This window comes from Pezoporus occidentalis, unplaced genomic scaffold (genome assembly GCF_034315485.1).
Source record: "Pezoporus occidentalis ecotype Australia unplaced genomic scaffold, CSIRO_AGI_Poc_V1 ctg377, whole genome shotgun sequence".
NCBI classification, from domain to species: domain Eukaryota; kingdom Metazoa; phylum Chordata; class Aves; order Psittaciformes; family Psittacidae; genus Pezoporus; species Pezoporus occidentalis.
Genome location: NW_026915699.1, coordinates 166,912 through 179,803, shown reverse-complemented (window position 1 = coordinate 179,803; position 12,892 = coordinate 166,912). Strand labels below are relative to the sequence as shown.

At 58.8% G+C, this 12,892-nt stretch overlaps 1 protein-coding gene across 1 annotated transcript; it reads right to left on the bottom strand.

Annotated features, from left to right (window-relative positions):
* Positions 1–8: 8 nt before the first annotated feature.
* TMLHE (trimethyllysine hydroxylase, epsilon) lies at positions 9–6,967 on the bottom strand. The gene is made up of 7 exons (XM_062631842.1): positions 6,862–6,967; positions 6,146–6,196; positions 5,836–6,026; positions 2,473–2,647; positions 1,413–1,589; positions 406–685; positions 9–192 (listed from the first exon to the last, which is right to left on the bottom strand). Exons 1-7 carry the CDS (start codon positions 6,965–6,967, stop codon positions 189–191), a joined length of 984 nt encoding a protein of 327 aa, XP_062487826.1. The 3' UTR covers positions 9–188.
* Positions 6,968–12,892: the final 5,925 nt, after the last annotated feature.

Here is a 12,892-nt window from a genome sequence, read left to right as displayed (position 1 = left end):
CCTGGCTCCCAGGGCCAGGGCTGCCCTCCTAACCTTCCAAGTCACAACAGGAAATGCCTCTCTTTGCAAAGCTCTGCTCTTCCCAGACAGGCCACTTCCTCCAGTTCCTCCTCTCTGGGCATAGCCCCACTGTCACAAAAGTCACCACACGCTCCCGAGGCAGCTCCACAGCCTCATGGTCCAGGCTCTCACCTAGGAAGAGGCAGATCCCACAGTGCAACACTCCAGCTCGGTTCAAGCGCAGTGGCCAGAGGCTGTGGAAGACCCAGACGTTTGCTTTGCAAACCAGACAACAGGCAGGACACACGGGACAAGGCAGCAGCACCTTCCCAACGAACTGAGCAGCCTGCCCTTCACAGCTCCTGACAAAGCTGTCAGTGGCATTCGCAGGGCAGCCCCTGTTACCTGATCAAGCTGATCCTTTCTGCCACGATTTCTGTGTCCTCTTTGGTGGGCGCAACGTTCTCCACGAAAGCGATGCCATAAAGCAGGAAGTTCTGCAGGAATTCCTTCAGCCCCTCATCTGTGTCCAGGAAGCTCCGGCAGTCCACGGAGGGCACCTGGGCCTGGCGGTAGATTTCAGCATTCCAGAGGATGCGGGGGTGCATCACCTGCTGCTTCTGCCCCTCGTAGCTGTTCTTCACCAGCCACTCCAGCCCATAGCGCGTCACGTGCCCGTCCGGCCCTGAGGCAAGGGACCAGAGTCACAGTCACCACCAGTGGATGCCACAGTCCCAGGTCATGATCAGCACAATCACCAGTCTCAGACAGCCCTCACCCTGTTAATTTGTCTGGTGACAGACTCTTTGCACCCCGATGTCACCCACACTAATGTCTGGTTCAGGCTACAAGTCCTGAAAGCATCACTGCTGCTGCCAGGAGTCAAATTCAGAGCCAAGGGCCTCAACTTCAGTGGTTCTGGTTTCTGCTGACAGAACTCCATGAGGAAGTTGAGCACAAAACCAGCTCGTAACTAAGGGTAAGTTACAACAAAAGGGAGAGAGCAACAAAGGACAGAAAACATGAGTTCTGACCAGGGATACCAGCTCAAACAGTAGGGAAAAGGAACCCAACCATTTCTTGACCAGTCTGTTCACTACCTGCATTGCTGCTGGTTTCAAACCAACCAGTGAAACACCAGACACTGAAGATACATCTCTACCCAAAAAGGGCTCGCGAGGAGGGGGAGGAAAACACAGCTACACAGTTAAGACCAAGACACGTTATAGAAACAGCAACTGTTTAAAATCTGCTTAGGGCCAGATCTTAGGGCCAGACACTTCCCAACAGTTACTGATTTAGAGACAAGGCTGCCCTCTCCCAGCACACGTAAGACCAGGATCCATCACTGAGGCTCCCTTCAAGCAGGGCTGGTAGCCCAGAAACCATGGAACAGGCACTTTGCTACCTACAGGTGAGGAAGAGCGTGGTCTCATCCACTCGCACGGCCTTAGGTTTGATGGCCAGGTCCACGCTGGCTGTGTCCAGGCTGCGCTGGTTGGTCTTGGCATTGTAGCAGGAGGCGGAGCGGCAGTGGTCCCGCAGCCACACGAAGTCCAACCGCATCAGCGTGTTGGCGTACCTGAGTTCTGCAGAGGAGGCTGGGCTCAGAGCTGCACTGGTGCCAAGAGGTGGAACCATCACCCAGAACTGAGCCCACGGGTTAGGACCCCACTGACTGAAGGGATGCACAGCTGGTTTGTCACACTACGCAGTGTCTTCATGGAAGGCCTGGCTGTCACTGAGCTCACCATGGGCTCCCTCCTTACCTAGCTCACCCTGCAGCAGGAAGGAGTACAGCTAACATGCTGCTCATATAATTACCTCTTTCTCTTCAAGTAGTAAATTCAGAGCTGTACATAACGTAGCTGCAGACCCCAGTACAGTAATACAGGTAAGAGTCAAACCAAGCAAACATCCAAGCTACACAAAGGTTACAAACCCCACCAAGACATTGAGGTAAGGCCTTGATATCCATTTAGTGTTAAAGCCTCTCCTCCTTGCTCCATTCCAGGACAGCTTGGGAATGCTCAAAGCCCTACAGAAGGGGGAGCCAGCAGAGAAAAGAGGAGAGCACTTCCTGCTCTAGTCCCACTCAGCTTTGAATCCAAGTATCCAAGGTCACTTTGCAATGGGAAAGCAACAATATCCTTTCTTGGGGGCACTGTGTTGGATAAAGGAACAAGCAATTCCCCTTGCTTCTGAGTGACCCAAGTACCAACATCTCACTGGCCTCAGCAGACAGAGGCTGGACCAGACCAAACACGTCCTGGGGAAACCTGTGCCTCAGTTGCCAAGTCACCTCCAAACCCAGGACAAGAGTCAGTCCTGCCTTTGGGAATTCCCAGAGGGAACATGGAACACAGAGACCAGTGTGCACCCCTCTAGCACAGCCCATTTCAGAAGAACACAGGGAACTGAAATCACTCCCAGGGACTGGCTGGGAGCAGGGACACGGGAGCCGGCACGTACCGAGGTGGTCGGGGTGTAACTGCCAGGCACACTTGAGGGATTCTGGCACCGTGTGGTGGCAGCGAGTGGCAGCAGTGAGGACGGGCCTGGTGTCACTGGGTGGCCACAGCAAGGCAGGGCTGGAGCTGCCACACAGCCGGAGAAGCCTCACCAGCCTCTGACGCCACATCCTGAGCTGCTGGGAGAGATGGGAGAGAACTGGTGACACTGGTGACACACACACAGGGACACACACACAGGGGTTGCTGCTGCTGCCCAGCCTGGCCCTCAGCCCTGCATCCCCACACCAGGCACTGGCAGCACTCTGGGAAAGCTGGACTCATCCCCACAGTCCTCATTGATGGACATGAGGTGAGAGAGCTCAAGCACTGAGGAGGGGAGAAGTGCGTGGCACCAAAGGAAAGGCTGAAGAGGGCTGGGAGGCCCATTTTCAGGTTCTTCTCTCTTGTTGGCCTCCCCCCGCTTCTGGGGTAAGGGCAGGAGAGGAGCAGGAGGGAAGATGGTGCTGCACGTGAGCCCTGCTTGCCTGCAGCTCCTGCCCATCACACACTGACAACAAGGAACCATCGGGGGTTCAGGGAGCCTTCTTACCAACCTCAGCGCATCCAATGCGGCAGCTGCAGCAGCACCAGACACAGGGTGTCTCACAGCGGAAAACAGTCCTGGGAAACAAATGAGAGCCCAGGATTTACCAGGCAAAGCAATTCCAGAAGGGACTGCAACGTGCTGCCAAAGCCTCATCTGCTGCAGGTCTCGGCCTCGCTCTGGCCTCCCCACTTTGAATTCCCCATTCCTGGGCACAACTACAGAGCTATGGGACAGAGAGAAAAGTGACTTTAGGTAGAGGCACAGGAACTGGAGGAATCCGGGGATTAGGTCAGTTCTAGAAGAGCATCAAAACACTGAGGAAGAGGACGAGGAGGATCTCTGCTGCTGCTGAAGGACACCACCAGCACAGAAGAGAGTCCAACCAGGGTTAATCTTAGCCTGGAGATCATGGGACCATTACTCGGAGGGAGATCTGTAATGACTCAATTCAAGGGCAAAACCTTCCAAGCATTAAGATGTGAAGCCACACAGAGCACCCTGTCCTGGTTATCCATTCATGGAGGGCAGGTCTCAACCCAGCAGGATTTAACAGCATTGCTCTCAAATGCACAGAAATGTGGCACCACTGGGGAGACACAGACTCGGGGAGCTTTTCTTATCGAAGACTTGTGATTTTCTGCCATGCTTTCTCAACACCAGAGCTGTGGCTGCCCCACCTGCTTCTCCACTCCAGAGCTGAAGATTACAGAGCTCTCAAAGTTGGCACTAACAATAAAATCAGCTATTCCATGCTCTCAGACAACAACTCGCTCGGCAGGAACAAACTAAACCAGAGGCAGCTCTAGGGGAAAAGCCTAGAAACAGTTTTCTAACAGAACATGGTCTGAGGTGGGGACGTGCCCCTTCAGCAAAGGCTCACGAGGTTCCTGGCCTCGAGTCACCAGCAGCTTCAGCCCTGCACAAAGATTCCAACTTGGAAGTGCCGGATCTGCAGCTGCCAAAACGCAACCCTGGCTCCTGGCAGTTACAGGAATCAGCTGCCAAGTCATGGATATGGACCTTTGAGATCGTCCAACATTAACCCAGGGCTGCCGAGGCCACCACTAAACCCCGTCCCCAGGTGCCACATCTACACATCCGTTTAACCCCTGCAGGGACGGTGACTCCACCACTGCCCTGGGCAGCCTGTTCCAGGCTTAACCCCTTCAGTGAACAAACTGCTCCTAATCTCCAGTCTAAACCTGCCCTGGTGCAACCTGAAGCTGTTTCCTCTTGTCCTGTCACTTGCTCCTTGTGAGACCAAACACTGCTGTGAAGCCCATGAAACTCCTCAGAGATGCTGACTGAGCTACAACACCCTGAAAGACCCGGATTCTTGCTACAGACAGAGGAACGGGGGCACCAGAACTTACACAGCCCAAGCCAGAGTTACCAGGCACCTGAAGACACACCACAGGACTTCCTCTTCCCTTTGGTGGTCTCCAGCCGGGCAGAAGATGAGGTTTTGTAGAACAGCCAATACTCAGTCCTGGAAGAACACTTTCCAGCACACACACTGAAAATTCAATACAGGGAAAGGAACTCTCCACTTCTGATGTGCAAGCTCAACCAAGTGAAGAAAAGCCACAGCTAGAGAAAACCAGAACTTGACTATGATGTGTATTGGCTTTAGAACTTAAACAAGTCCCTGAACGAAGCACCATGGCTCATAAAGCATCAACCTGTTCTTCAGGATGCACAGGAGGGGAGGCTCTGCCCAGGTTTTGGTATCAAGAAACGCCAACAGGGAAAGGAAAAGAGCAGCCACCTTGTTTGCCTATGCCTGGTGTCCTCACACAGGAACTAGAGCTCACCTCCAAATCCCTTTAGCAAGTGGCCTCTGTCGAGGGCAGCTCAGCCCTGGTTCTATCTTTCTGCACATGTTCCTTTTATCTCATCCTCTCCCAGTATCAAAACTCACCAGAGAACACACAGAGGCAATGGTGAGTGACCCAGATACTGAACCTCATCACTGAGACCTCCTGCTCCTCTGCTGTCCTTGCTGGAAACAGACACCAACAGCACACAGAGAAATCTTGAATGAAATCTTCGCAAGAGATCCTAAACCTGAGAGGAGCTGCACCAACCCCTGTGATCAGAGAGGGTTTACATTCTGCCTTTGTGTTCAGTCAGAGCCAAGAGCTCTCCCGGCTGGAATCAGGTATGGGAACAGCCAGCTCTTCCCCTCACCTTTATCCTGCCCCAGAGCCCACCAGGCAGTGGATGAAAGCCAGGAGCAGGATCAGACCCCCCGTGAGCAGGAGGAAACATTCCAATGTGTTGTGAGCTAAGGAATTCCCTTGAGAGGGAGGCCGAGACAGGTTGTGAGGGGAGGAGGAAGGAAGAGAGGCCTCAGGAGGGGCTCATGTCCAGGAGACTTCCCGCCTGCCCTTCAGCAGCATCCCGCTGCTGCCACAAGTGCTGGTTCCTTGAGCTCTGCTAAACCCAATTCCCCCTGTGAGCAAAGGAAAACACTGAGCTAGAAAAACCACGCGCTGGGAAGCAGCTCCTGGATTTCAGCAGCCACCCTTGCTTCTGAGAGAGAGAGAAAAGGGAAATCCATTGTTTTGTGGAGGCAGCCTGAGCGCAAGCCTCAGGACCCAGAGTCCCCTCCAGCCCTCCCCCGCGGGCAACGCTCGGAAACTCAGAAGCCGTTAAAGGCACCCCACACCCGGCAGCTCCATCCTCAGCCGCTGCGCTGCCCTAGCAGCGAAGGGAAGAACCTGCTCGCCCGACGCTCAGCAGCGAGCGCCGGCTCCACACCCCGCTTCCCACCGCTTCCCGCACCCTCCTGCTCGGAGCTCCTCCGCTGCTTCCAGCGAAGCCTTCGTGGGCGCAGCCGAACGCGAGCAACCTCCGCGTCGTTTCCTGCCCCACAAAGAGCCGGCTCTCGGGGCACCTCCCGCAGCTCGCTCCTGTTCGCGGCCACTGCCCCGCCCCGCCCCGGCCCGGCCCGCAGGGGTTCTCTTTGCCGCGGGCGGCAGCGCACGGGCTCTGCCGGAGCTGCCGCGGCCGAGAGCCCCGGTCCCTCCTCGGCAGGGGCTGAAGCCTCGAGCCCCGCGTGCGCCCGGGGCACGGCCGTTACCTGCGCTGCGGCGGGGAGAGGCGGAGTGAGGCCGCGGCGGGGCCCGGGCGGCTGCATAACATAGAGGGGAAAGCAGAGCGACTGCCGACCACAAAGAGGCTAGAGCGCCTGGAAACCACAGGGAGGTGCAGAGGGCACCGTGTGGCACAGAGACTCCGGCCTGTGGCCACAGCACCGCACATGGGAGGTACAGCGGCCCCTGGAGCACCCCGTGTACCATAGGGATGCGGGCCTGTGGCTAGAGCGTCGCACGTGTACATCAGAACAGCGGCTGCAGTGCCCCTTGTACCATAGAGATTTAGGCCTACAGCCAGAGCGCCGCACATGTACCATAGAGCGAAGGCTAGAGCATCCCTCCTACTAGATAGGTGCAAGCCTGTGGCCAGAGCGTCGCATGTGCACCACAGAGAGGAAGCTGGAGTGGCGGGCATACCATGCACACAGCCCTGCGGCCAGAGCGCCGCACGTCTACCAGAGAGATGGCTGGAGTGGCACACAGGCCTGTGGCCAGAGCGCCGCACGTCTACCAGAGAGATGGCTGGAGTGGCACACAGGCCTGTGGCCAGAGCGTCGCGCGTCTACCATAGAGAGGTGGCTAGAGTGGCAGACATACCATGGAGAGGTGGCTAGAGTGGCCGACATACCATAGAGATGCGGGCCTGCGGCCAGAGCGTGTCACGTCTCCCCCAGAAAGCCGGCCCTGGAGCCGCACGTACCTCCGAGCCGGGCGCTGTGCCGGCAGCGCCGCCTCCCCGCGGTGTCTCCGCTCGGGCCGCTCTGTCCCGCGGGCTCGCGTCGCCACTGCCCGGGGGCTGTTTCCATAGCGAGGAGCACAGCTCCGAGCTCACCTGCGGGCGGCGCACGCGCACTGCGGCGGGCACGGCACGGCACTGCACGGGCCGGGCTTCCGCTCCCCGGCTCGGGCGGAGCCGCCCGCCCCGCCCCGCCCCTCCCGGCCCCGGCCCGGCCCTCCGCTCCTCCGCTCCGCTCCGCTCCTCTCCGCTCCGCTCCTCCGCGTTGGCCGGTGTGTGCGCGCAGGGATGCGCGGGCCGGGCTCCAGGCGCTGCGGGGCAGAGCGCGCTTTTGGGCCGTAACCGCTGGGTTCATCCGGAGGCACCGGACCCCTTCGTGCCGCAGGGCTGAGGCGCAGCGCTCCCTGCCCCGGCCCGACCCCACGGCAGCTCCGCTTCCGCTCCAGGACCCTCGGGGCCCGTTGCCTTCGGGCGCGGATCCCTCGGAGCCCCACCGGGAGCGGTGTTGTGGGCCCGAGAGCGGCGGTGCCACCCCTTGGGGTGTGGAGCATGGTCCTAGAATCCCGACTGGTTCTGGTTGAAGGGATTTTACAGCTCCTCCAGCTCAACCGCTCTCACGGGCAGGGACCCCTTCCACTAGAGCAGCTTGCTCCAAGCCCCTGTGTCCAGCCTGGCCCTGAGCACTGCCAGGGATGGGGTCTGTGGGGCTCAGTAGGGTTTATGGCCTGTGCTCCGCTTTCGGGGCTGTGGCAGACAGCCCTCATTTGCCTCCCAGCGCCCGGCGCGTTCTGCTCGCACCCGCAGCCTGGCTCAGCACGGAGGAGCCCGTGCGCTGGGGAAGAGCCGGGATCGGGGGGGGTTAAACAAGCAGCGGCCGCTCAGTGCTCCTCCCGTGCCCGAGGGGTGCTGGGGACAGGGTCCCGTCTGCACCCGGCTGGAGGAGCGGCAGCAGCCTGTGCCCGGCAGCGGCTGCCCGGGAGGATGCCGGGGCCGGTGGCGGGGCCGAGCGGCGCTCGCTCCGTACACGCGGGGTTCTCTCCCCATGCGGCTCCTGCGTGGGCAGAGACTGGGAGATGTTCCCACAGGGAATCCGCAGGTGCCAGGAACCGCGGGATCACCGCGGGAGCAGCAGGTGTGTGTGTGTGTCTGGGTGTGGTTTTGGGGGTAAAACGCGTGTTAAATTGGGGGGGGGGGGGGGGGAAGGAGCTGCTCCGGTTTGGCCCAACGGGAATGTCACCATCCAGTACCAACCAACCCAGAACACAGCTCCACACAACCCGGCCTGGGTGACAGCACGGTGAGATGTGCTGCTGGAGGAGACTGAGATGAGCTCTGAGGCAGAAGCTCTTCCCTGTGAGGGTGCTGAGGCGCTGGCACAGGGTGCCCAGAGAAGCTGTGATTGCCCCATCCCTGGCAGTGTTCAAGGCCAGGTTGGACACGGGCTTGGAGCAAGCTGCTCTAGTGGGAGGTGTCCCTGCCCATGGCAGAGGGTTGAATCTGGATGAGCTTTAAGGTCCTTTCCAACCCAAACCAGGCTGGGATTCTGTGAAGATCCGAGGAAAATCCAAAGGATCTAAATCCTGGAGTGGCTCTGATCCTCACTGTGGCTGTGCAGAGCTTGATCTAAGGGCTGTTGAAGCTGGGGACCTATGCTGGGTGCCCATGGTGCTACTGGCTGTATTGTTGGCTTCCCTGCTCCCGTGTTCCTCTTCCCTGAGGCCACGCTCCCACTCCCAAGGATTCGTCACCTCCCCATGGAAGCAAATGCTTGTCACTTTTTATTTTTTTTTTTTTAAATTCCCCCTCTTTTTTCTCTGGTTACTCAAGGAAAGAAGCAAGCCCGGACTCAGATGTTTGTTTGCTGTGTCCTGGCCTCTGCTCCCTTGGTCACACTCCAGTGGCAGATCCAGTGGCAGGGAGTGGGAGCAAGAGCACAGCAGAGCCTGGGAAAGGCCAGGGCCCGCTTCCCTCACCCTTGCGTCATCATGAGCCCAGCCTGGAGCCACGACTGCTCTGCTCCAACGCTGCCCTTGGAGTGGCAGCATCTGCCCCTGTTCCAGCTCGTGGGACACCTGCATTGAGCCACAGCCTGGGTTGGGTTGGGTTGGAGGGCCCTTAAAGCTCCTCCAGTCCCAATGCCTGCCACGGGCAGGGACACCTTCCACTAGAGCAGCTTGCTCCAAGCCCCTGTGTCCAACCTGGCCTTGGACACTGACAGGGATGGGGCAGCCACAGCTTCTCTGGGCACCCTGTGCCAGCCCCTTGTTCCCAGTGGCCTTTGGTTTGCAGCAAATTCCCTCATCTCTTCCAGCATCTGTGTCGTGGGAAGTGACAGTGAATCGCTCAAATGATGCGGAACACCCCTGTGGGCACCTGGGTCCAGTGAGAAGAGCACAAGTGGCCGAGGAGGAGGATCTCTCTTCCCATCCCTCAGCACGTCTCCTGCCTTTTCACAGTCCCACTTGGTTGGCTCCAGCTCTGGCTCCCTTCTCCCAGCCCTGGGTGTTTGGCACAGCTTTCCCATGATCCAGGCAGCCTCCCCCTGTGGAGTTGGGTGCTGGAGGGGTGATTGGGGGGTCCCCGGGCTCTGCTTGATGCCAGGTCCATCCCAGCACCCTGCATGCAGCAGCCCAATACGTCCAATATTGAGGTGCTGGATCATCGCCCTCCCTCCAGTCTGCTCCGTGATGCCACCCCATGAACATGCTTTGGATCATGGTCTTGGATCACCTCGTCCTCTGGCCATTCCTGGGGGGGTCTTCCACATGTCCCACAGCATGGAAGCAGAAAGGATCCTTCTCAATTCACTGCAGACTGAAGTTAAACCATTGCACTCATCAGAAGTGGTAAACTGAGTCAGCTGGTGTCCATGTGTCCTTGAGGATATCCTCCAAGAAGGGAGGAGGTGGCCAGTGTGGGCAAGACAAGCCCTTCCCTTGGCTTCTTCATTTGCTGTAGGGCAGCGGGGGCTGTCCCAGCCTGCTCTCCCACCCTCCACTCTTGGGAATGAGAAAATCTCCAGACTCATATCACCGCCCCCCTCCCCCCCCCCCGGGAAAATGAGAGTGGGGTGTCCCTGGAAGGACAGACACCCTGTGCTGGGGCAGGGATGGAGCAGCAGCTGCACCTTCCCCTGCCCTCCATGGGGACAGGGGCAGGCAAGCCTGGACACAGCCAACGCCTCTCCCCTGTGCTGGGTGAATGCTCCTCCTGCCCAGGGCAGCAATCTGGGAAGGGGAAGAGTGGCTCCCTGGGATGAGCGGGAGGGGGTGGATGATTCAGGTGGGAGCCACACAGAGACTGGCCCGTTCAACCCAGGACCTCAGTGACTCCATGAGTCTGAGCTGAGGGTTGGAGTCTCACTGCGACCCATGTCTCCTATCCCCAGCTGTGCCCCATGGCTCCTTCATGGAGCAGGAATTCTGGAGCTCTGCCTGCCCCCAGCTCCATCCCCCTTGGGCATTCCTGGGGTCTCCCCTCAGCTTCCCCCTGCCCCAGGATTACCCTTCACTGCAGGGTCACTGCTTTGGCTGCTGCACAGCCCCTTTCCCCTTCCAACCCGACTTTCCCACTGCCTGCAGCACAGCATGGCCATGGCCCTGCCCCAGCCTTTCTGTGGCCCCTTGGGTCCTGCTTGGAGCAGAGGAATGTTGCTCAGCAGCCTGGGCGCTCTTTGTCCCAGTGAGTGACCCTGGAGGGGTGTTGGGGTCAGGATGCTTGGCACAAAGGCAGACACTGGGGTTGTCCCCATCCAGGTAAGCCCCTGAGCTCAGCCCACCCTGGCAGGGCAGCATGGACCAGCAGCATCTGTGGGGAGCATCCCTGGACTGCTGGGACATACCTGGCCACTCTGGGAATCACAGAAACCCAGCCTGGTTTGGGTTGAAGGGACCTTAAAGCTCATCCAGTTCCAACCCCTGCCACAGGCAGGGACACCTCCCACTAGAGCAGCTTGCTCCAAGCCCCTGTGTCCAACCTGGCCTTGAGCACTGCCAGGGATGGGGCAGCCACAGCTTCTCTGGGCACCCTGTGCCAGCACCTCAGCACCCTCACAGGGAAGAGCTTCTGCCTAAGAGCTCATCTCAGTCTCCCCTCTGGCAGGTTAAAGCCATTCCCCTTGGCCTGTCCCTACAGGCCTCTGTCCAAAGCCCCTCTCCAGGTTTCTTGTCGGCTTTTTTAGGGGACCACAGCAAGGAATGGATGAGGGTTTGTGAGACCTGCAGCAGAGCATCTGCTCACCACCAGTCTGAGCATCACCCCCCCACCCTGCTGGCTCTGGCTGGGGAAACCCTCTGGCTGTGCTGGAGCTGGGACCAGACGTGGAGTCTCTCCACCTCTGAGGCATCGCTTGCACCTTGGGGGCTTCATTTTGGGCATGTCTCCTGTGCCATGCACTGGGTGGCCGTGCAGAGCAAGCACTAATGGGGAGGTGAGATGTGCTGGGGGCGGTGAGGGGTGTCAGGGGGATGCAGCTGTGGGGCAGAGTCTCTGCCTCAGCTGAAGAAGACAAGGAGGTGAGAGGAGGTCAGGGAAGTTTTAGCCTGGCCCAAAGCGCTGGGGCAGGAGGGGCTGAGCTCCACGTAACCACTGTTATTTAATTTGTTTTTTCTAAATAAAAAAAAAGGAAGTTAATAAATAATGTAAAGTGGAGAATGCATTAATGAAAGAACGAGGGAGAGAGGGGGAGAGAGGAAGGGACAGGGCAGAGGGAGAGCGCAGGGCAGGGGAGATATTCCTGCCTGTATCGATTGGATATGATTACATTAGCCCTATCAAATATTCATACTACATTCCACAAGAGGTCATTGTGTGTGCTTCTCCAATTTGGCTCTGCCTTGATGCAGAGAGCAGGCTCGGAGTGGGAAAAGGCTTGTGCAGACAGCTCCAGCCCCAAGTGCAGGGATGTCACCCACTGGGCTGGTGGCAGGGTCTGGGTGGGATGTTGGGGCTGAGAATAAGTGGGGTGCTGAAGGGGATGTAGGGGGATGCTGAGCCCTGCGGGTCCTTTGCCAAGCCCCTGAGGGTTGTGGATTGTGTGCGGACACAGGAACTGCTGCTGAGATGGAGCCATGAGGACACGCGTATTCCAGACGCAGCTCCTCCCTGAGGAGCATCCTGCTCCCCCCTGGGCACTGCAGTAGTGTCACTGTCCTCTGCCTGCTTGAGGCTGTTCCTTACCCTAGAGCACCTGAATGGGGGGTTTTGACAGGGCCATCCCTTTGCCAGCTGGGAAGGGGTCAGCCCAGGCCACAGAGCCAGGCAGGAGGTGGATGACGTGCCATATGGAGGGCAGGCAGGAGCATGGGTCAGGTCCCCATTGCAGTGTCCATCTCCCAGGGCTCCTCTCACCCTGCTCCATCCCCATCCCCATCCCCTGCAGCCCACCTTCCCAAAGCCACCCGTGGTGGTTCTTTGTCCCGAGGCAAAGCCCCTTGGAACTGCTGTTCCATATGAGGCACTTCCCTTGCCCGTGCCTCAGTTTCCCCATCCCACCTCCAGCTCCCTGCAGCCCGAGCGAGGCACCGCTGCGGTCCCCATGAGCCAGCGTTGCTTCTCCGCTTACATTAATAACAACTTTAGAGCAGGGTGGCAGGAAATGCATTTCCAGTTCATCTGCTGCAGCTATTAGATTACCAGGAAATGGCTGCCTGGCTGCCGGCCAGCGCCTCCGAAGGGCCGGCGCGGGGCCGAGGGGAAGGCAGACGGAGCCCGTGGTGCTGGTGGGCACTGCGCTGAGCCGGTGAGACCGGTCCCCATCACCCTGCGTGTCCCCGTGGTGGGCCGGGCTGTGCCCCGCAGGGGTGCAGTGCAGGGGGTGCTCCCAGATGCTCCATTCCCGACTGCCCTGGGAGCTGGGATGAGCCGGGAAGGGATCTATGGTTGAACCTCGGCTCCATTCTAAGAGCAGCCGAGCTCAGACTGGCTGCAGCCTCTGCTGGGACTCAGCTGTGCTGGCACCAGAAAAGGGAAGATTTGGGACTGGGACATGGAGGGT

Excerpts from the sequence above, each read along its gene's own strand:
- TMLHE (XM_062631842.1), bottom strand. The coding sequence starts at position 6,967 with ATGGAAACAGCCCCCGGGCAGTGGCGACGCGAGCCCGCGGGACAGAGC. Across the intron at positions 6,197-6,861 it reads GCACAGCGCCCGGCTCGGAG|CCGCCCGGGCCCCGCCGCGG; the intron begins GTACGTGCGGCT and ends TATGTTATGCAG. Across the intron at positions 686-1,412 it reads GACCACGCTCTTCCTCACCT|GGCCGGACGGGCACGTGACG; the intron begins GTAGGTAGCAAA and ends CCCTTGCCTCAG.